The sequence below is a fragment of the Nipponia nippon genome, unplaced genomic scaffold (genome assembly GCF_047370975.1).
Source record: "Nipponia nippon isolate SJK-2023a ecotype South Korea unplaced genomic scaffold, ASM4737097v1 scaffold_15, whole genome shotgun sequence".
NCBI classification, from domain to species: Eukaryota; Metazoa; Chordata; class Aves; order Pelecaniformes; family Threskiornithidae; genus Nipponia; species Nipponia nippon.
Window position 1 is genome coordinate 3,814,014 of NW_028262331.1, and position 23,560 is coordinate 3,837,573.

At 42.9% G+C, this 23,560-nt stretch overlaps 1 protein-coding gene across 7 annotated transcripts in view; it reads right to left on the reverse strand.

The window, feature by feature from the left end:
- SPNS2 (SPNS lysolipid transporter 2, sphingosine-1-phosphate) overlaps positions 1-23,560 on the reverse strand; it is a 183,973-nt gene that overhangs the window by 71,913 nt on the left and 88,500 nt on the right. For all 7 annotated transcript variants that reach the window (XM_087752200.1, XM_087752198.1, XM_087752201.1 and 4 more), the window contains one exon: positions 1,292-1,428. In XM_087752200.1, the coding sequence (XP_087608326.1) occupies positions 1,292-1,428 (137 nt within the window). The remainder of the gene's footprint in view (positions 1-1,291; positions 1,429-23,560) is intronic.

The following is a 23,560-nucleotide window of genomic DNA, read 5'->3' on the forward strand; positions in this document are numbered from 1 at the left end:
TCTGATCACAGCTGCTTTTGCAGAAAGTTATGAAGATAAACTAAAAACAAACAAACAAAGAAAAAACAAAACAGAAAACCAAAACACAGTCTTCATTTTAGATGGGAGATGTTCTTTCTCTGAAAAGGATGCCTCCTGGCCAATTACAAACCAGAACAATTTACTGACTTAAAGGCTTCTACATTTGGCCACATGCATTTTTCTTTAGAAATGCAGTGACAATCAATCCAACACGAAAGCCAGACAGACACGTGACTGCCTCTGCCCACTTTAGGTGGAAATTCTCTTTTATTAGAAACTGCAGAGCATGTGTGTGGGCAGGAGGGAGCAGGGCGGAGAGGTTTAGTTCCTGGTTGTCATTCTTTAGGCGTGACCACAATGCTGCAATCTCTGGAACGCAGCTGGACAGAAAGGATGAGCAATGCCCCTGCCTCCCTTGGGGAAATTGGTCTGATGATGCCAGGAGCTGTGATTTCTCTCTCCAGGAATGTTGCCACCTGCAGCAATTAAACCTCCTCTACAATATGATTTAAACAAGAGGATATTTTTCCCCAGAAACTGCCAGATCATTGTTTCCTCCAAGTGCCTCTGACAGGCAAGAAAATTAATGCAATGAGGAGTCCTCAAAATGGGGTACTGTGGATGTCCTGAAAGCAGGTGAGCGATGCTGCGCATAGCTTGACAAAATTAAGTGAGCCTTACAACTCTATCATCAGTTCCCCAGGCATATCCATCAACTAGCATTAAAGGTGATGAAACTATGTCTAATCTCTGTGCTATCATCCACCATCACTGCCTTTGTTGGACAGGAATCAAACCGCATGCGTAAAGCCACCGCTGGATGCATTTTGTCACTCCACATACCATGAGCAGACTTCCCAACAAACTCCAATGGCTTCTGATACATATCAGAAGACAAGAGAACCACTATATAGCCATGGATTTTTTTTTTCCCCAAGGCTTTTTTAAAGCCTTTTAAAGTTGGTTTAGGATCTCCCTCAAAACAAAACCCTTCATGTCAACAGAACTCTTGCTTAGACACGCTTCACCTGTTATTTTTTTATGAATGTAGATGATCAAATAATAACAGCTTTCACAGTTCAGAAAATACATTTACACAGATCACACTTCACCCACAAAAGGTCAGATAATGCAACATGCTCTATGTCAAATACACACCAGACGTACACGTTCCCCTTGAGCACACTGTGATGGGGAGTGGGGATTTTTTTAGGAACGTATTGTCCATCTTTTCAGGACATCCTGCAAAGTGCTTTTGCAAAGCTCTTACCTGTTCAGTGATGAAGGAGCTTGAAAAAGTGACAGCTGACCAAAAGAAGATCCCACAGCTGAGAATGATCTTTCTGTTGAAACGGTCACCAAGGTAACCAAAGATAGGCGCCGCAACCATGAAACTACAGATGAAAACTGCAAAGGAGAGAAAAAGGAAAGAAACATTTCATAAACATCAGGCCAAGAATGTGAAAACTAATTTTCTGCAAGCCAAATCCTCTAGAGAGCAGTTCCACTTAATTAGACATTATGCAGCCCCGACCTGCAAAGTTGTGCAGTCTGATAGTCTTTCGGAAGTCAGTGTTTCCTTAATCAAACAGATTTTTTCATTTCCAGAGAAACTTCAGACCAGTGAACTTGTACTACATTTGAAAGCACCAGCCCCTCACAGTCCGCTGAGAGCTCAGCATCTAGGAACGGGCAAAACCAGGACGGAATAAATTAAGAGCTTCTGCCTAAATGTCACCGAGAAGGTGAAGTGGAGGTTGGAGGGAGTTTCAAGCAAACAGAAAGCAAGTCAAGGGCTCCTTGTTGGCTCTTGCAGCAGAGACCAGAGAGAAACAGGCCATAGAAACTGAAGTTCTTTCATCCTTCCTAGCAGTATTTTAAGGCAACTTTGAAACAGTCAGGAAAACCAGTTAACACTACTATCATCCTACTGGCACCAGCCCTGTAGTTAGAAAGCTCCCATCTCCTCATTAGATCCTTTCTCTAAACTGAACTTGTATTTAAACCCATCACTGAGCAACAATTTCACTAAAAGAAAGAGTTTTAACCTACAAAGCCCTAACAGGTCAGGAAAGTCCTGAAAGACAAGTTCACCTTTCTCCTTTCCTTCCCCCAAAAACCCAAAGCATTAACCCACGACCTTCTGTCATGTAGGAATGAGGCTCTTGATAGAATAACCTCTGCAAAATCTCCTCGACTCCAGAGTTCACCCGTCCAGCCCAGCTCAAAACAACCTGGCCCGTGGCACTGCTGAAAACACCTGAAACGAGACACTTGCACCATATTCACGATCAATTTGGAACTTGGCAGAAATTGCCAGGTTTTAAGCTGATTTATATCTGGCTTTTGTCTGTCCACATTAGAAATTTGGATGAGAGCAACTACATCGATTTTACTGCCGTATAGTATGAACTTTTTGATTTTCACGGACTGTCTTGGGTTCAGCAAACCCAGGAGGATTCGGGTGGGACACTGGAATACCTGGAGATCCCTCTTCAAGCACGGAGTTATGACTGTCATTAATTATTGGGCAGTCCCTGGGAGGCAGGGTGGGCTTTTGGCATGGTCTAACCCCAGCCATCTACTTTTAATTGTATAAAACGGGGTGGGGGGAATAGAACAGGAAAAAAAAAGGCACGAACAGAGGACACACACCCCTTTGGTTGGAATGCACGCAGAAAATTAAAGTGGGTAAGACCCAAATTATGAATTTTTCATGGATGATGATACACAATAGCTCAAAAGCTTGCAGAATGCTGAACTATGAAATGATCTAAATGTCTCTTCTTTTTTAGTATATTAAGATGTCAAAGCTGCTTTATAAATAATACATATCCATTTGCATCTGTATTTTGTGAGCCATATGATTGTGTGTATATCAATTTTGCACTGTGATATTTGATCAGAATTACAGATTTACTCTTTTTACATTTAGAGTAAAATAAATGGAGATAAAACAGAAATGTTAAGACATGAAAAGAAGCACATGCAACATTACATCGCATATTTCAATAGTAATGCTATGAACACCGCTGCTGTTAAGCTAGCACATAAAACCTATTGATAGACAGAAGGCTCAGTCCCTGCATCCATCCCCAAATCCTTGTGCAAACGAAACCTGGTGAATACAACTATGAGCACTTACGCAGTGTTCTCATTGCCTGTGTTTTACAGAGAAACTACACAGCTAGTCTGAAACCCAGCCTAGCACTTTGTCCCCAAGGAACCAGTCCCCGTGGGAGCCTGTGGGGCTGATACCTTTTAGGAATATCAGGCAGCACTGCTGCCCCTTCCCTGTAGCACCAACCCTCCCGGTGCAGAGCCCGGCTTTGCTAGGCAGGGCCGTTGCATGTCTCCGGCACAGGTCTCTGCTCACGCAGGCTCCCACCTCCTGCTCAGTTGGTGCAACGCGATGCTTGGTGTAGCCCAAGAGCCCCACCGTTCTGCTGACCCTGGCTCCCTGCTTAGTCGCAGGACAGGGACTGCCTGGGTAAATGCTCTCTTTCCCACGCAGGGGCATCTTGTCATGCTCGCCCACCCCTGCAGCACAGTCCTGAAACCCTTGATCTCCAGTGAACTTGGCTCTAGTAGACCAGAAGTGGCTTACAAATCTCTACTCTGCAAGGGTACATCTGCACTGGCCCCAGTCCAACAAGGCACTTAAGCACATGCTTATATTAAGCACTTCAGAGTCATCAATTCCATGATTAAGTGCTTTCCTGAATTAACACCAAAGTGCTCAGCACCTTGCAAAGCTGGTGCAGCAACCTGGCACAAAGGATATGTGATTGTTTATTGGGAATGAGAAGCAGAAAATGACTCTGACTCGTACAGAGCAGCGTGCCCATTACAATTTGACCTTACCCTTGGAAGGACACTGAAATTCATTCATCTCAGGATCACATATTCTGCCATTTTTATGATGTAAAAAGACATGAAGCAAAAAAAGCTTCCAAGGGAAAATTAGAAACATTCAAGTCAGCATCCCACCATTTCAAATATCGAATAACCTGATTAATTCAACTTTAAGACACGGAGGGTGTGATCCAAAATTCACATTAATCAGTGGGATTATCAGCTTCAATGACCTCTGGATCATAAACGCAAAGTCTAATTCTGGAATTTGGGCAAAAGCAGGCAAAAAGCACAAACCTCCTCTTTCCAATAAAAAAAAAAAAACGAAAAAAAGATCGTCCAATGCTTTTCCAAAAACATACGTCCTGCTGTTACTCAAATCCCTTCAAAGAATTTATTTTTGGAAGATTCTGAACTGAGCTGTGAGCTTTGTCACCAGTAAGCAGCTGACTTGACAGCTCCACAAGGTGTAAAATGAAAGGACAACAGAACCTAATAAATAATAGGTAATGAAACACAGCTGTCATAATAATAAATGCAATTTATATCAGAGTATTTATGACCCAAATATGCATCAGAGCATTGATTGACTCAAATAAATGCAGAGTATGATGGCTGTGTGGTCTGTCAAAAGGATCTGCCTGTTACAGGCGTTTCCTATGAATCAATTTTTGCAATTACTCCTGCAAATGACAGACAAGACTCCTGAACAACAGACTGGGTTGGCAGCATAGAGGTGGATGAATCCAGGGCACGTTACCAGGTGGGATGGAAACCCGAGGTACTCTAGACCAGGAGCTGAGGTTCTGTGACAACTAAACACCATGAAGGAGAGATCATCTCCGGAAGACAGAAAACTGCCAGCACATTCAGATGGAGAGAGGGGCAGCACAAAATGATTAATTTGTAGAGAAAGATGGGTGCAGCATAACGCAGAGGGATGCATTCCAGTAAAGGAGCCTGGCACTTGTGCCAGCCTCTTCCTATCTGGCTCCTCTCCCCTCTTCCCCAGCATTTTCTGCTCCTTGCACTCACCCACTCCCCAATGAATATCCAAGTGACACCACAGCAGCTGCGGTTTCGGCTCAACCCACTGCCACAAATCTTTTATATTGGGAGAGCGCTGTGACAGAGGCTGGCATTTCATTTGCCTCTTCCAAATCAACTGCTCTTCTTCCCATTTACACTTAAAGCCATGTCAGAATATTACCAGCTCTTGAGAAGATGCACAGGGCAAGCCAGGGCAGAGTTAGGAATCCATTGGGATTGGGGATGAACTACTGAAAAGGTAGCAATCGCGTTTGGAGCAGCGGTGGGCAGTATAGCTATGTCAGTCGCCATGATGGATGCTGCACAGCTAATTTCTCTTGGTAAACGATCTGCGGCAGTGCCAGCAGAAGTGGCTCAGTCCCAGCACTGGGTGGAGCCGAGATACATTTCTGCAGGAGCAAATTATCATGTGAGCAAAGGATGAATAAACAGACACATAATGAATGCCATCCCAGGAGGGAGGTTCTTTTAAGTACAGGTATTTTCAAAAGGCGATCCCATTTGTCTTTATGCCTCCCTTTGTGGCTTAGCCGCTGAAATGCCGATTGTGGTGACAATGCAGGAAGAGTGTAATTGCCCAAACAGGACGGCTGGGTGTCTATTTCTGCCTCTGAATGCCTGTCCCACCCTGTACAGGTGCACAAGCACCTTCGCAGCCAGCACTGCCTGACTTTTTCTGTGCATGGCTGGAATTACAAAAATGCGCAGCATAAAAAAAAAACAACCACAAAATCTTACACTTCCCACCCAAACACCCACCAGAGAAGGAAAGCATCCTCCCCAGCCTCTACTGCCTACTTCATGTACTGCAGCTTCAGTCACCTTTCAGGGATTACGGCCAGGGAGCTGCTGTTCAGCCCACACTTTCCCCTCTCATGAGCTGTCTGCGTACCCCGTGGAAAAGTAAACCCCCAGACAGTGGAAGCACAGGAGATGAGGGGAGAGGGAGGCACTGCAGACTTTATATTTAACAGTCAGAAAAAGCTCCTGCCTGCTGGAACTGGACTTCATTGCTCTAATTTTTCTCTTCTTTCCCTCCAAACAAAAATTTACCAGCTTGACTCTACAACTGTTCCCTGAAATGGCTCTGACCCATCAGCTTTCCATCCCTTGATTGCAAAGACACCGTCGCCTCTGTCTCACTTGCTCTTCTCTTGCGTGGACTGATCAACCCTTTGTATCTCAGAGAGGGGCTTCTCCTGCCAGCGGGTCGTCCACGTAGCATAACTGAGAAGGAAGAGAGGCACTGACAGGGAGGCACATGCAGAGGCTGCATGTCCTCTGTTACTGGAAGCTTGAGAGGATCACAGGCATTTCAAAGAAAAGATCCCTTCTTTCAGTTTTGACTGCAAGCACACAGGGTTTATTTTCTCCTATCAGGAATAATGCTAGAAGAGTTCAGGTTCTGGTAAAAATAGCTCGCTCGCTCTATGCAGGGATGCTCGACAAGAAAAAAAATAGTGGCTACCTTTGAGCTCTGAGTCAGCATGAAACTGTATATACACGTCTAATTGAGTGTTGACAATGTGTTTGGCTCTGTGGAAGGCCAACCCAGACAGCCTCTGCCTCAAGGCACTGGCAATCCACTTAGACACAGCAAAGAACTATGTGCTGTGAGGTTGTTAATATTTTCCCAACAACAAATTTCCAAACAATGAGAACACCTAAACACCCAGCTGGCTCTGGATAGGATAATTTATGGGTGTGTACAAGCACAATCCTGCTCTTTCTGCATGAGACACTGCCCTGCTGGGATTTGTTCGAGCCACTGCTACTCCAGGGACTTTTGGTCATGAATGCACATGTCTCTCAGGCTGCTCATGGGACCAGCTGCCATCTACTTGCAATGGTGAATAAAGACTCTCCCAACAGCCCGACCAGCCCCTCTGTTTCAAAGACATGTTTTTGCAATGTTGTTTTTTTTTTAATTTTCATTTTCATTATAGTTTTATGCTATAATACTACCACTCAGCACACACATACACAGCACATTTAATCACAGTGAGGCTTGGGACAATTTAGAAAGGAAGTTAAACATCATTAATTTCTACTTCAGGGCGAAGGAAATTAAGACGCAGGGAAGTGACCTGCCCAGGATGAACTACAGAAATCTTGAACCCACGCAGGTCTTCCAGCCTCAGCAGTGTCCTGTTTACAGGACCATATCTATGCTAAAGGTATTTTTGACCGTCTACGATCACAATTAAAAGCGATTTTTTTCTTGCAACACCATACAAGCCAAGCAAGAACAAAGATCCTTTCATGCTACTTAACCACTGCACCTGATAGTTCAGGCACGACATGGTGATGTGACCAAGGTAAAAGTGATATCTGCTATGGGGCAATCCAAGGCCCTGGGAAATCTCAGCAATGTGATTTAAAACATTCATCCGTTGATGGAGATGAATTCTTACAATACAATTGCTTGTACAAAAATATCACCCTTCAAATCATCGTTAACACAAACTCTACTATAGGTACGCTGTTACATCACTCTCCGCACGGACGTTGTTTTTCTTCATTTCTAATTTAACAGCCAACAGATGGATCATGTTACTGCATTTTGCCAAGTGCAAAACACAAGATCACTGGGTTTCAGACTACCATGCAGACTAGAAGTTTCTGACAAGTGTAAGGAGCTTTGAAACACACCATCAGTTCCGTATGGCATGCAAAGCTGTCATATACTGACAGCTTCGAACACAGGAGCATTTAAAAAAAAAAAAAAAGGCTTGAGAACACAACCAATCGATTGGACTTAAGTATACAAATGTTTGGCTTGGACGTGGCCTGAAATGCTCTCCCAGAATTGACCACGGTACAAGACGAAATAGAGAATTTCACAAATGCCTCATTCTTGTGTGCTTGTGTCCTCAGCAGATTAATGAGGAGAAAAGCAGTGCTTTAAAAGGTGTGGACCTAACTACTCACGCTGATTGAATTTCTCTACTATCTCTCTGTTTGGCAGGACACTCTAGATTGCCTTTCCCTCACTGCAGATGCCACTCATCAGTATTCAAGCTCCAATCTTGTCTTCTCCATAGGGAGCATGTTGCACCATGAGGTGCCAGCTTTTTCCTTAGAGCAAACTGATATAAAATATAAACAACATGTTTAGGATGACTATACACACACACAGCTGACATACACATTTACATTGAGAAGGCGGCTGCTGTACGATACCACTCAATTCCATTTGCTGTGACAGGGTCAGAACCCGGTTACAAAAACACGCTTTTGAAGACAGACAGGGCCTGAACACAGCTTTCCCGGCAAGTTCACGACTGACTCAACAATACACAAGATGCAGCCCCAGGAAGAATTCAGTACTGATAATTCCACCCCTTTTCCTCACTGCAGAAACCAGATTCTTCTAAGAGTTAGCCCTTATATTCCCAGCAAAGGATATCCTGAAGGCTTGGTTTGTTCACCTTAGCCAAGAAGAATAATTGCTTCAGTGGGAAGTGCTGGGAAATCCACTCCTTGGAAACAGAAAATCAGATAAGAATAGCCAGAAAACCAGTCCAAAAACACACTAACGCCACCTGAGCTTTGAGAGGAACTGTGTTGGGCAAAGAGCAACCACTGTGGTCAAACATAAGTAATTGTTGTCAAAACTGCCATATATAGCACAGAATATTATTGCTCCGTACAGCAATGAGTATGTGATGTTATGGATAGAGATATTTCACTCTGTGCATTGCTGCACAGGGATGGATAGATATTCCTCTTCAGTCCCAACTGCCTAGACAACAGCTACAAGAAATAACTCTAACAAAAGTGAAGGCTAAAAAGGGAAGCAAGCCTTACACATGAGTACTGTCGCCCGCAGACTGGCAGAGACTAGGGTCCAATGGCCGTGGCAGTTCCTTACACGAGTAGGCTTACAGACAAAATCATTCAAATACAAATCAAACCATGAAACATTCAACTCAACAAATCCATCTGCAAGTACTGCTGCATCTCCAGCAGTGGAAGTAAAACCATAGCTATAAGACATAAACTACTGTCATTCTGGTCTTCTGCAGAGCCCGTTTTAAGGGCTGTTCAGAGGATATAGGACAGTTTGATCACCACCGGTGAGAGGTGACTATAACCAGTGAGCTGTCAACCGCTGACTCTGGCAATGCTACTGGTGGGCTGACAGGCACGTGCCTGCCGCCAGCAGTGTTACTGCTCGTACCCAGAAGACAGGGAGAGACCCAGAAATGACCAGGCACAATGCACTCCAGAGAACGGGAACCCTGCCATAATATATACTGCCTCCCACATAAACTTAAAGGAAAGACAAACAATGTCTCCAGCCTACTTTCTACAGACCTAAGCCAGATTTTCTATAAAACTGATCACTCTATGGTCCTCACTTCTATGGCCCATAGCATACCAGCGCTCCCTGAAGAGTAGTAATGATGCACCTCTCACTTAGGCCTCACAAATACCGCTATAATGTTCCAAGGTTTGAAATCAGTCTTGGTTTCCTGATACGATCAGCATTGCAAAGGCAAAGAAAAAATGGCTTTGAATTAAAAGCCAAGATCTAAAACAGCACTCAAATTTTTCATTTTTTTTTATTAATTTCCAATATTATGTCAATTGAAGGGGCATTTAAAGATTAAGCCGTTCATATCTTGCTTATTGCTAAAGCAATTAAGTAGAAGGTTATTTACAGTTATTATTTCACAAACGTTTTCCACATCCACTGAGGTCCAATTCTATCATGTTGTACTTCAAAATTTTTTATCTAAGCGTACAGTGGAAAAGCTAGCATTTTACTGTGCTGTTCAGTCTCTCTGGATGTCCAGCAAATTTACTTGGAGCAGGAGCTAACTTGCTACCAGATTAAATTTTGAACAGCTGTACACAGAAAACATAATTTAAAAAGAAAAGAGGAAAACCCCAAACCCACCTTCTTCTTTTCACTTTGGGAATTACAGTGATTACATTACCGTTGTTTTAAAGGGATTTGGGCAAGCTGAACATCAATAAACCAGTTACTGTGTTCCTAGAGATGTGCTTCGTAACACAGTGCTGCCGGCAGCAATCCAAAGGAACGGTTCCAGCCTACAGCTTACAGTCCTCCGCTTCCCTTGTGCCTAAACCGGCACTTGCCTGACCCTGCAGCGAGCTGGTTCTGGGAGACCAGGGGATAGCCAACCCCGATGAACATCTTCTGCAAGGACATAAATAGCGTATTTGCTAGCAGAATGTCTTCTGTGGCTACACAGCATGTTTGATTGGGGGATTAAAATTTACACATGAGAACATTTGAGGAGGAGCAGACACCACCTCTCCCCATCAATTAAAAAAAAAAACAAAATCTTGACACCTGGGTCAGTTCCACAATCTGGTTCATTACTTGGCGGCCAAAAAGAGGGGGCAGCAACAGGAGGCTGGGGCAGAGTTTGCTTTCCATGGCAGTGCCATACAAAAGGCATTATTATTATTAGAATTATTGCCTAAGACAGCATTAGATTGCTGGCACTTAGGAGCAGAACCCAGAAAACAAGCTTGTCTGCCAATGTTTAAACTCTGCTTTTGCATTTCTTACCGTTCGGAAATGAATGATAAAATAAGTCAAGGACACTTTTGTTTTATAGCCACTTCCACTTTAAGCTGTATTTCTGCAAAATGCTTTTAGTGTGGTTTGATTTAGACTCCTGACCAAAGTCAACAGAAGGACTCCCACTTGATTCAGTGGGCATTAGAGCAGAGATTTTGTTTAGATATAACTGCTTACAAATCCCCAGTGACAGTAGAGATCAGAACCTCTTAACCAGTAAACACGTTTTAGTTCTTGTAAGTTTACTGCATCCCTGTAACATAAAAGGTTATTACTGGGAAAAGCACAGAGAGCTTCAAAAAGAATTGTCAAAAGGACGAAGCTGGTCATTTTACAGTAAAACATTAAACATACTGGAAGAGAAACAACTGATGTGGGATACAGAAGAGACCTAGCACCACGAGTAGCATGGAAAAGGGAAAAACCGAATCACCTTCTCTCTTAGAAGACTGACCAGGTGGCATCAAATAAGACCGACAGCTGCAAAATTCAAATCAAAGGAGATATTTCATGCACAAAACTTAAGTAAAGACTGGGATTTTATGACAGGAGGCTATGGGAGCTCAGAGTTTATGTAATTTCAAAACAGGATTGGACAAAGTCCTGGAAGAATACTAATATAAGTACTGTTAAAGATAACTCCTCTGGTTTAGAAAGGCCTCAGCTTTCCCGTTGATAGGGTATACCAAGGAACGATCACCATAATCTTGCCTGTTCTTTTCTTTTTTTCCCCTATATATGTGCTATTGATCACAACCAAAGACTCAATAATATACTAAAAAGACAGCTGGTCTGGACTGGTACAACTATTCCCATGTTATTGTGAAAAAAAAAAATTAAAAATTTGGAAGAGAAAATTGCAGCTGCATCATTTCCACCAGCTTGATTAGGTAATGGCTTATTAACATGTTATTGAGTTGCACCTAAAATTATTTCTAAAAGCTGGAATGTGGTTCACAGTTACATTTCTAAAAGCTGGAAGGTGGTTCACAGTTACGTTTCTGAAACCACAAGTGACTTTTTACCTGCACATGCACACTCACAGGGTAAAGTAATGAGGTACCCAGTCAGTTAACAGCAGCTTTGTCCCCTTTCTCTTTCATTTCACTTAACCAGCTCTGACTGTTTGAAAACTTTGCAGGTTAACGGAGCGGACCGAAAGAGTACATCATCCCCTCTTGGCTGCAGCCTCGCTGCTCATACAATGCATGACATGGATCGGTTTGCCATCGTGCAGCAAGTTGCAGGAAAACCTTATTAACTTAGCTAGCCAATTAGGATGGATTTGTATTCATCCTGGTCAGTCCTGAATTAGACACGAGATCCCAGAGGTACAGAGACCGGTCAATAGCTTTGCAGCACTGCAACATCAGGAGCGACACTGCTACAAGATTGGTTTTACCTCAATGCAACTAAAATACACCTAGAACAATCCTAGCTGCTGTTATACAAACAGCCAGTAATCTCTCCTAGCACTCACGAAAGTCCACATTTGAAAGAAGAGCAGTTCTGCTTTTCCCTTTCTGTGCAGTTTTCCAGGACGTTCCGCACCCGTGCCGTCCATCTGAGAGCTTCAATCACAACTCGGCTCCAGCAGGGAGGAGGGCTGCTCTCATTTCCCAGAAGGATGAAGCACCTAGACCCAGGGCTCAGGGCAGGAGAAAGGCGTCTTGAGAAAAGCATTTAAATAACCACAAAACCAAAGGACTTTTATTTTGCTCTATTCCCTTCCTGTACTTGAGATCTTTCTTTTTCCATTGCAATTATGGAACCAGGCAAACGCTACAACCGCATCCACAGAAGCCTTTGGAAAGAAAGGTGAGCTCTTTTGAAAGAACTGGTCAACCTTTCCCTTGTGCCAGTACTAGAGCTTGTGTGGCCATCTGGAGAGCAAAACCAGGGGACTGTTGAGGACTGAAAACTAACCTTATACCTTTTCTGGCAGGTTCCCTGATCTACGGCACGGCAGTGCACGTGCCAGGTGGCCAGAAGCAAGCCAGTTGCCTTAGGGCAGGAACAGCTATGTGGACCTTTGCCCATAAAGCTTTTTTGACCACAGAGTGCACTTAAACACACCAAGAAATGACAGCCTAAAGCTGATAATGCAGAATAATCTAAATCCCTTGATCCTTGAAATCTGCATTGAGTGCCATGAATTAGATTTAACTAGCAATAAAATACTTTAAATCTGTTATTCTCTTAATAGAATGATACATCATTTGTATGTGGTATAAAGAGAAATTGTGTTCCTTGTTTCCAGTTTGAGATAGAAGGGGAAGACTGTTTTCATCCTAAAATGAAGAAATCCTTCTTTACAACTGCAGCACTAACCCTGCATCCTACCTCAACTAATATTTTAATTTCCAATAATTAACGACTGTGCAATAGGAGATATTCTGTCTCCAAGAGAAATCAATCTCAAAACCTACTTCTTACAGCAATGGAGAACAGGAGAGAGAAGAAGCACTTTTAAAGTATGGTGTATTACCAATAAATTCTTTGCTACATGTAATTTACCAACAGCAGCAGCTTCCTAAGAAAAACAATGCAACAGGAATTGCTTCCACTTCTCTTTAGAGTGGAATCAAGAGCTTCTCATGCCACGGTACTCACAGAAGCTTGCTAAAAGAAATGTTCACCTGACATGTTCTTATCCCAGAGCTTTAGTCAGACCTCAGGTTTATTTGGGTTTGTTTTTAAAAGGAAATTCACAAATAAATTACTATTCTGCAGTAGGAATGCCTTGCTAACCTCTACACATGAGTTTCTAACAGCTGCTGGTTGCATTTACAAAGCAGGAGAAATTCTGCAGTGATCAAACATACTTCATAAACATGCCGTACAAACAGCTGGGGCACAGGACGGCTAATTCAGTTACACTTCCATTACAGGGCGAGGGATTCGGGGAACGCTGGTGCACAGATGCTGGTTTTGCTGGTAGTCTCGGCCAGAAAGAGACCCTCGGCCATCGCCTTCCACCAGAGCCGCAAGCTCGGGGGGGTTTTGCAGCTATCGGTCCCGAGGGCTGTGCTGGTGGGAACCGAGGGGATGCCGAGAGGGGCAAGGAAAAGCAACATCAAAGCCATGCAAATCTACACGGCTCTGCTTTGGGAACGCAGGGGACACAGTTCTTTGCTGGCATTCTCCCCAGGCAGCCAGTGGGACTGATTGATTTCTTTTTAATTATTATTACAATTCTTTAGGGGGCTGTTGTACCATCTATAGCGGGCTTGGCAAAACACACGCTCCCTCTTTTGAAAGGAAAATGGCCATACTCTCATTTTAATAATGCAATTGGCTATCAACTAACACAGCACTGACAGCCTCATTACAAACATTTTCTACTCTGGCCAGGACAGAGGTATGAAACGAGACTTTGCTCTCAAGCTTTTAATGTCTATCACTGACATCCACCAAAGTTGTCCTACTGAAAGTTAAAACTGAAGACATACCTGCAGATTACATGTTCCAGAAATTGCTCGGGAAAGCATTTAAACACAGGGCAAATGGACAGGAATCGCTTTGGGGTTAATGAGAGACCTCCAGTGCACTCCAGACCCTGCTTCGGTGTTAGCACCGAAGTGCAGGAGCAGAGCAGCAATGTCTGGACAGGGAAGGACAAGGAACCAGATTCATAATGTGCGTTTGTACATGTGCAAATAAAAGTGTGGCAGGGGTTGGCAGGCAAACTCCTTTCACACCATTCTGCAAAATCGTTACCTTTCCAATTCAAACCACAGATCTGCAAGAGTGCTTTTAGCAGACTAGGAAAACGGCATCTTTTAAAATCAATAAAACCTCAATAACTAAGAAAATTATCAATCTGAACAGAAAATTGCCGATTCATCTCTGTGTATTGTAGCTAACTTCCTTCACAGGGGTCAGTTCGGATCTTTCTAAACTTCTAAACAGACTAACTTCTCCCTGGGCTTATGCTGCCTGCCTCTAATTATCTGGAGGAAGGCAAACATTTGTCAGATTAAACTGAATTTTAGGGGATGAAAATACACTACCTCTCATCACAAGAACTTCAAGAGGACATCTGAAATACCTGATTTTTATTCACTTGCTCTAAGATGCAGGCAACGAGGAGTATTGCTCTTAAAATCCTGCCACCTGCAGCTTTACACTAATTCACTTTGTTAGGAATAGAAATCACCATGGAATGGGAACATGCTAAAATCCACAGAAGATATGGATGCAAAAGCAATTGTGGGTAATTGCTTTTGTTTGATGCTAATCCAACAGCCTGGGATTGTCTTATTTTCCTCCAAGTTTTTCCTCCAACTTTCCCCTCTCCCAGAGACCTTAGTGCTCGATATAGATAGCTTCCTATTTATTTGTGGAGGAAACACATACATTTCTTAACACTGCCCACCAAACCCTTACTTCCTAAAAGCTGCTTGCTGGTCACAGAGGGAATTTCAGTATTTTGTCCTGCTCAATTGCCTGCTTTTTTCTGAGTTGCCTGTAAAATACATTAGCGTCTCATGCAATGACAGTTTTTGGTATATAAGCTACCACCCATCAGGGACTGGACCAAAACCACGCTAATTTTACAGAGGAAATTTCTATAGCACTGACCAGGTTTCCATTCAAAGCAGCAACACAGAAGGAGAGAAAAGCATCTCTCGATGGAATCTCACAGTTTCTCCTTAACAGCAGTGTCCATCTTTCTGCCTAAGGCATTGGCAGTGTATAAATAATAACAAGTCCCTCAATAAAAGATCTTTCATGTAACCTCAGGAGACCACTTCATAACGAGAACAATGGCAACACATCAGAAAACCGTGCGGCCTTGCATCCTGTCTCTGACAGCGACAGCAATCAGGTCCTTCCGAGGAAAGTACACAAAAATCCAACACAGGCAGCCGAATTACTCAGAGGATGGCTTAAGCCCTCCCAAGAATTGCGATGTCTTATCCACACAAAGATCTGGTCTTTTAAGTTCTGGCACTGACAACACTCCTTGTGGCATTCATTTCCATAAGCTAACTCTTCACTGATAAGTTTTTGGAGTGCTTTCCAGCAAACTGACCTGTACTGATTGCTTCTGCATTATGAGGAAAACATGCGAAAAACACACACCCTACCTTTTCAAGACATTCATTACTTCATGTGCTTTTACATTACACCCCCTTATTTTTAAGAACGAGCAAATTAATAATACAGATTCTCTTTAAAACTACTCCCGTAAGAAGGAAGTGCAGACGCGCATGTGAAGACATAATGCGAGCGCAGGCAGGGGCCGGGGCGGGCTGGCTGAACTGGACCAGACACGTTGGCCAACAGCGTCGCGTGTGTAAATGCGCTTGCTGTCTAGTTTCATTATGAGTCGCAAATTCTCTAAAAGGCCAGGAAGGAACCATTTGCGCTCTCACTTACCCTGTACGCTGAACTAATTCCTGTTTGTTTTATTACCCCAGTCCTTACACTTTCCCGGTCACAGACACTGTGTGTTTGGACAAAAGCAATTTAGCAGTAGCTGCAAGGGTCAGGAAATAAAACACTGAACCACTGACCTAGGCCGATTACCAGTACAGTGCAGGTCAGGGAGGGGTCTGGATCTACCAGACAGCAAAATCTACCTTTGGCAGAAAAGAAGGCTCTCAGCAGTTACCATGCTGCTTTCTCTTACTGTTAAAGTACATCAGGTAACTCCACCTATGCTTCTCTTAGGGACTGGCATCTAAACTACAAGAGACAGGCTTTCCAGGCAGCCACCAAACCCCACCATCCTAACAAGATCCATGAGCAAGCCAGAGGCATTAGGAACACGATCTCACGACATCCAGAATACCCTCCACTCCCCCAGCTTTGAGTGTCCAGCACGCTTTAGAGGGAGTCTCATCATCATTTAAGAAGCAGTGGCCTGAGCACAGGATAGGGGCCATAAATACCTCCTATCCAAGCCCACACGATGCCCTCGCCGCTTAAACAACTCTCTGCCAGGGTACAGAGCCACAGGCTTATCCATCTACTTTTTCAAGTGCCAGCAACATTTCAGTAGGCTTTTGTACAACAAAGTAAACACAAAGAAACATTGCTATTGACTGCAATCTGCAGTTATGTATTGACTAGTAGGACAAGAGAGCTGAACAAACAGCAGGCCGCAAACACACACCTACAATGACAAGCAGTCTTCATCCTACAATGAAGAGGGATCACAGAATATGTAAGGAAGCCTCTCACAATTCTAAATGGCTAGTGCTATTTGACAGAAATTATTCGCTGATTCAATTTTGCTGGCAGTATTTAGAAATGCTCTTGCCTCTTGCCGTTACAAATGGCAATTCAGACAAAGAGCAAGTGTTTCAGAGTGGCTGAGTGGCCTTCAAAAAGGGATAAATTCATTTACGGAAATACTGATGTATCCCAGTGTTTAATTTGCTTGTTTGTAAAAGTAAAAGGATCATAACTACACTGGAGAACAAAATCGGGTCTATGTCCGTCTTACAGTTGTTATTTCTAAGGTTATCATCCACATGAATTTCTAAGGTGTCATCCCTGACTTGCAAAACCACTTTAATACGAAGTTGAACCGCAGCTCCAGGAGGGAGCTTTGCAACTAAACTTCCATCTGGGGATAAAAGAACACGACCTCTGTAAAAGATCCCAGGGTCAACAGTAGTTTCAATGGCCATGGTGCATGACTGGACCCTGTTTTAAATAATCCCTCATTTTAAATTTCTTCTGACTAGTATCTTTCTGGTAGAATGAGTACTACTGGAAAACAACATACTGAAATGAATACTGCAATGCGCAAGGTTTGCAAATGCAATGCCTTCATGCATCATCAATTACATTAATGGAAAAAAAGGAAAGACAGTATTTGGTGAATCCAGGGATTGTTAACGTATTAAAAAAGCCCATTTCATTCAGGCCTAATATGTAGAAGGGGAGACTGATGACTGACCAGTGGCCCATCTGAAGTCAGTTTGTGTTCAGCACCTATTCCATTCCCTTCCCTAGAGACCACACCATCATAAATGTCCCAAGATGCCAGCTGAGCTTGGTTATTAGCAGTCCGATACAGCCGAAAAGTGAACGCTGGGGGAAAACTTGCCAGCAGTTTATTTGTCTGGTGATTAGACAGAGGAGTCTAGTTTCTGGACTACAAATCCATAAAGAACAAGTTCAGTAAGCACAAACAAGAAAAACTAAGAGGTCTTTTATACACAATGCAAACATTTTCTCAGCTCAGTGTGTCATATACGGTATTGTCCAAGTCATTGGAAGGTATAATATTAGCAGCTGGTAGGAATATCTCACTGGGGAGCTTTTAGTGAAAATTCAACATCCATTGTATAATATCCTGTATTATTACCTTTGCTGCCATAAAAGATCCTCAGTGAGAACAAGGGCAACTTTGGACAACTTGCTTTTCAGGAAAATCTGTTCTCTCTCTCTCTCTGCATTTTTTTCCAGAAGTATTTTCTTTTAATATTTTCTCTTTGTCTTGCCACCCCCTCCCACCCCCCCATATGACACATTTGTATCATACTTGCTAATAATTTGCCATCTTATTACATCCATGGGTTTCAAAGCAGTTAGCACGCAGCACGATTGCTACGTTTGCCAAAAAGCTGGAAGTAACTGAAGGCTCCGGATGGGCTGAACAGAAATTAAACCACCCGCACCTCTCGGCGGGCGATGCCAGCTGCCGGAGGCAGGGTACTGCGCAGACCCCGCCGCAATGGAGCAGAAAGACCTCACCCATCGGCAGGTTAGATATACATTTGTGGATTTAGCCTCCCTCATTTTGTGAGGAGCTGGAAGGTTGTGTTTCCAAAGCATGCTGAACTCTCTTTCATTTCACACACCCAAACCTGAATGTCCCTTGGGAACACCACGCTAATGACCTCTGTGCCCAGGACACCGGACAGCACAAGAGCCAGAGCAGAGCACTAATCTACTGCATTCCACTTATTGTAGCCACATCTAAAACATCTGTCCCTTGACAGCCACTCTGTAGCCAACAAACCCCAAGTACCTTCAGCATAACAGCCAACTCACAAGGCTGGTGTTTTGACGGATCGTGACAGATACTAGGGAAGCTAAACATCTTGAAGAAGTAGGTTTCTGTATAAGATCTCATCACATTTTATACGAAATGTGAAAAAATAACACTTAGAGACAGATCCTCTTTCTAGACCCGCATGACTAAGCAAAAGCAACCACATAGCTGATGACAGTTTTGGCATTTGTGAGCTATAGCAACATAGTAGTACCTTGGATTCGTTCCTGCGAAGCCCTGCTTGGGGGGGCATCATATGGGCAGCATCTTGACGGTGGAAGATGTCAATTTAAAAACAGAAGCGGGGAGAACCAAAACAGCAAAAATTATGAGACATTTTCATGTTCCTGTTCTGTAATTTTACCTTCAAGTAGATTGATAAAGGAGGTGGATTTATCTAGTCCAACATTTGCATGGTTCTCACCATAATAACTCTTTACATCAGCATTTCTGAACTAATGTCTATTTTTAGTATCCTCAACTCAGTCACTAATTTTGAGCTTGCAATTTACCCTGGAAGCATTTTGCTGGTACAATTTGTGCCACTCAACTACTTTGATTTGCAGGCACAATTAGTAAGTTAAGCATTTATATATCCTAAACTACACCTGTAAAATGGAAGGCTGCTTTTAAAAACAGCCCATATGCTCAAATTGAATGCAACTCAGTTCAATGACACATGGCCCTCTAAAGCACTCTGCACATTCCAGAGTAAGCGAAAAAAAAAAAACAAAAACAAAAAACCTCCTTACTTTTTTCCTTACTTTTTATTTGTGGCCAAGTTATTCTTTAACTCACCCATCTTTCTTACATGACTAGAATTAGTCACAAAGGCTTTCATGAAATAGTGCCTTTCTTCGTCAGACTTCGTCAATGATTTCTAGTGCTCAAAAGGTGTGGCCAAGGGCACTCAGGCACTTTTACTGTTATTTATATTGCCAGGTAGGTTGGCCAAAACCACAGGATGCTGAATATACAGGCATGGAGCCGACAGCTAACACCGTCAATTGCTGTGGTTACCAGGACCACTCAAATCCCAGGGTGGGTAGAGGCAAGAATAAAACCAGTAACTGTGATTAAGGTGGAACTAAAAACAAAGAATTCGGAGCATATTTCAAACATCCTTCAAGGAAAACAAAATAAAACAAAACAAACCCAACCCCCTAAAAAACACCAGACAAATCCTCTGAAAATTTTACTTGGCCAAAACTCTTAACAAGGTCAGTTTTAAGAAGCACTTCATCACAGGCTTACAGGGTAGGTGATCGCCTTGCCTCCACAAACTGATGATCTGGAGAGAAGAAAGTGCCATCAGCAGAACTGCAAAAAGAATCAAATCTCAAACTTCTTTACCTGTACTGCCTCTCCCTAATTCACTTCCAAGTCTACCCCAATAGTAATTTATTGTAACCATCCATTTAAAATCAGTGTAGCTCCAAATAAGCTAGTTAAAGTTATTATAACTTCTTATTTCTTTAAGGTAACTCTTTGCAGGAAAGGTATATTAATATTAATGTTCTCAGTTCAACACTACTGTCCCACAAGGGAATAAACTGGAGTTGCCACATCTCCAATTCAGCTCATCCACAAAGAGGAAGGAGAACGATGCAGTAGGAGAAGATGTAAAATAAATCTTGCTTCTATAAACATTTGTGGATGAAAAGGTTGGAAGGAAGAAATGGTTAAAACTGTCCAAAAGTCTAACTAGGAACAACCTGATGTATAACTGAGTAGGGGAATAAAGAAGGTCAGAACTGAACTTTCCCTGGAAACATCCTTTCCACTGAAAACCAAAGCACTTCCCTGCTTGCAGCAGCAAAGAACACAAGCATGTGTGTGAACCCCTCCTCCTGCTATTCATCCCATCAAATAACTGTTTGCTTTTCATCCGAGATTTAAAAACCTAAGCCATCCTCAGTCATTTGACTAAAACTTGATGACAACTGAGGAGAGTTTTAGCAAAAAATGTTTACATACATTTACATTTTTTGTGAGAACTAACTTTGAATTGGGGTAAGTAACGGACGATGGTCAGTAATGTTTTCCCTCTGGAAACAGGTTCCCTTCATAATCTAAGCAGAAAATTGGTCTTTGCTCTATAACCTTACATCAGCATATAGGAAAAATCCTGGAAAACGCACACATGTTGGGGGTAAGGGGAGCGCATTGGGAGATTTCTTCTGAATTGGTGCAACGATACACCATTCGTGCAATTCAGACTTACTTGTGTTAATAGGAATCTAGTTCTGCAGGCTGGTAACACTACCGAATACCATGAGGAATGTTCACTTTTTACGTAACTGATACCTTGCGATTAATTTTCCAAGCCAGGTGTATGTGTCTACAAATGAGCCACTCCTTCTCAAGTGTGTATGGGTCTACACACGGGAATCACGGCAGCCTGTACTGAAATGTAGTTGCTTCTGCCTGGAAAACACCACCTGCTTCAGCAGCTTGTAGCAGTTAAAGGCTATGGTTCCCAAAATGGTGTTCCATAAGGTAAGAGCAACTTCTTTGCAGCCGGCCACATGGCAATATTACTTTTATAGTGGTCTGATGATAAATCACTGTAAAAATTCGATTGTAAGGATGCAGAGTGATCTGGTACTCAGCCCAAAAGGTTTGAGAAGCACTGGTTTGGAGGAAACTGGAGCTCAAGACAGGTCATTAGAGAAGCAAAATGATCGCATGGACTGGCCTAGGACCGCCACATTCCCATCACTACAAACACACCCTAGTACCTCCCAGAGCCTACTAGACGCCTGCCGTATTACAACAACTAACATCAGTGCTCTTTGCTCCATTGCAAGACAGTACCTTCAGTGCTCCAGAGCTCCTTCACACTCTGTCAAGACTATTTGGTTTATCCAAATGATCTCTCTCTCAAATCAAACACCTCCTCCGACAGCAATGCTTCCAACTATACTACATTAACTGGGAAATCTCCCAGCAGGCGCAGACCAAGCCTGACCTCTTTATCGCCTGATCTCTGATCCCTGTATGAACATAGCTGCTTACACTTTTCACAACACAGTATGTTGCCCTGCAGAACTGTAGGTTTGTGCTCTAAGAAAATGAGAGTTCTTCAGATGTGGGAGGCAAGACAAAACCAAAACAATATTAAAATAAATCTTTTAAGAGAGAACACTTATGGCTCCCCTGGGATGAAGCATATCAAATATAAAAAAAAAAAGTACTATAAAAGTTAGTTCTATTTTCTTACTCCCAGTTTATAGAAGACCCTGATCCAACTTCCCTTAAAGTCAAGGCAAAAAAATCTTCCCCTCTGGGCTAGCCCTTACCTTTAAATTGGGCCCAATGGGTATCAGTAGCAACTGTATGCACAGATCTAGGTCAGAGAAGAAATACAGGGCTCCTTCTGATCTAGACCATATACAAACACTCCTCTGGTCACCACACTTGAAAATTAAACTTACAGGCTCAGTGAAAAGCAAGAATTAAAGCTAAGCAGGTTTTCCACTTACTACCAAAAGCTTTTAGTGTCACTGCAGAGGGGGAGGCAAAAAAGCAAGCTACTCCTGAGGTACTGAACAGAAGCACACACCTCTCTTCCAGCAACTGGTAGCCATTAGATGTCTAATAACAGCATTAAAATAACTGTTAAGGTAACTCAAACGTTCATTTCCCCCTTTCAAAATTCCAAATATGGTGTTAATGGAAAAAGCAAAGGCGGCAAGACTAGCCCTTCTGAACTATTTGTGCATGAAACACATGGTACAGTGCAGACGCCTGCTACGTGAGATTGCCTCTCTGGTATTAAGAGGAAGTTGTTGTTTAAAAGAATTACACAATACCAACAAAAGTCCCATCTTCCACTACAAAGAGCTTGAATGAAATTCTGAGGTTTGAGGAACATGTGTAGGGGGAGATGGACAGGCTATGTTAAAAACTGTTAGGACTTTGGGTGGAATGATAACTACTTCTCTAAAATCTGTGGGAAATCTTTCCCTTCATTATTATAATAAATTACAGAAGCGAACACAACCTTGGCAAGAGGTGCTTGAACTATAGCCTAAGAGGAAATAGGTCAACATCTGCTTACAGAACAGACATGCCACAGGCAGCACAAGTGCAAGTTTCTCTTGCAACAACCAGCCCAAGGACCTGCCCTGTCTGAAAGGCCAACAGTTTGGACAAACCTTCCTTCTGCAAAGCAGGAAGGTAGGATGTGAAAATGAATTGTTATGTTGTGTTAGTGGCCATGCAGTATCATAAAATCAAGATATTAATGAAGACAAGCCAGTCTGGAGAGTTTACTTGTTCTAGTAGCCTGCGCTCACTTGCTGACACAGACAACAAAAAGACAAAGTGCAACACCGGCTCAAGCATTTACCTCCTGTCAGCAGGAGGCAAGGACATCTTCCCCCCCTTCCCTGCCTCTTCTCCCCCCCACCAAAGATTATTTACTTTGCAATCTAGGGCTGTCCAGTGAGAGTGCACACTATAAACGGCATTTTTATAGTTTGGTCCTTGGTGTATGGGGGACTGGGCTAGGGCACAAAGACATTTTCCTATAACCTGCTCACTGATTCGAGAAAATACTTTCATTCTTGATTGCAGAGGGATTTCCAAATAGCCTTAACTGCTTTCATGAATCAGACCCTCAGATTGCCATGACTTCTTCGTGTATCAGACACCATTCTAGCACACAGGCCAAAAGGACTGTCGGAACTTGTAAAGGACTTACGTGGGAAATAATCAGGCTCTGGACTATCTCAACTCACTCTACCTTGATAAGTAAAAGACCTACTCTTGCCACAACACTAACCGAGGCACACTGAATGCAGAGCCCTGCTTTTTCATCCTTATTGCTTGAACTGGAGCTGTCCTATACGAACTGTTTAATCCCTAGTTCAGTGGCATGCTACAGAAGACTGCAGAAGTTCAGAAAAAACGATACAAAATCAGATATGGAGGGGGAAATGGGGAAAAAGGTTTTGCTCACTGTTGATACGACTTAGAGGAGCTCCTTCTGGCAGAAAGAGAGCTCCACCTTGTCCTGGCATTCAGAGCCCCAGATTGCCAGAGAAGTAAGC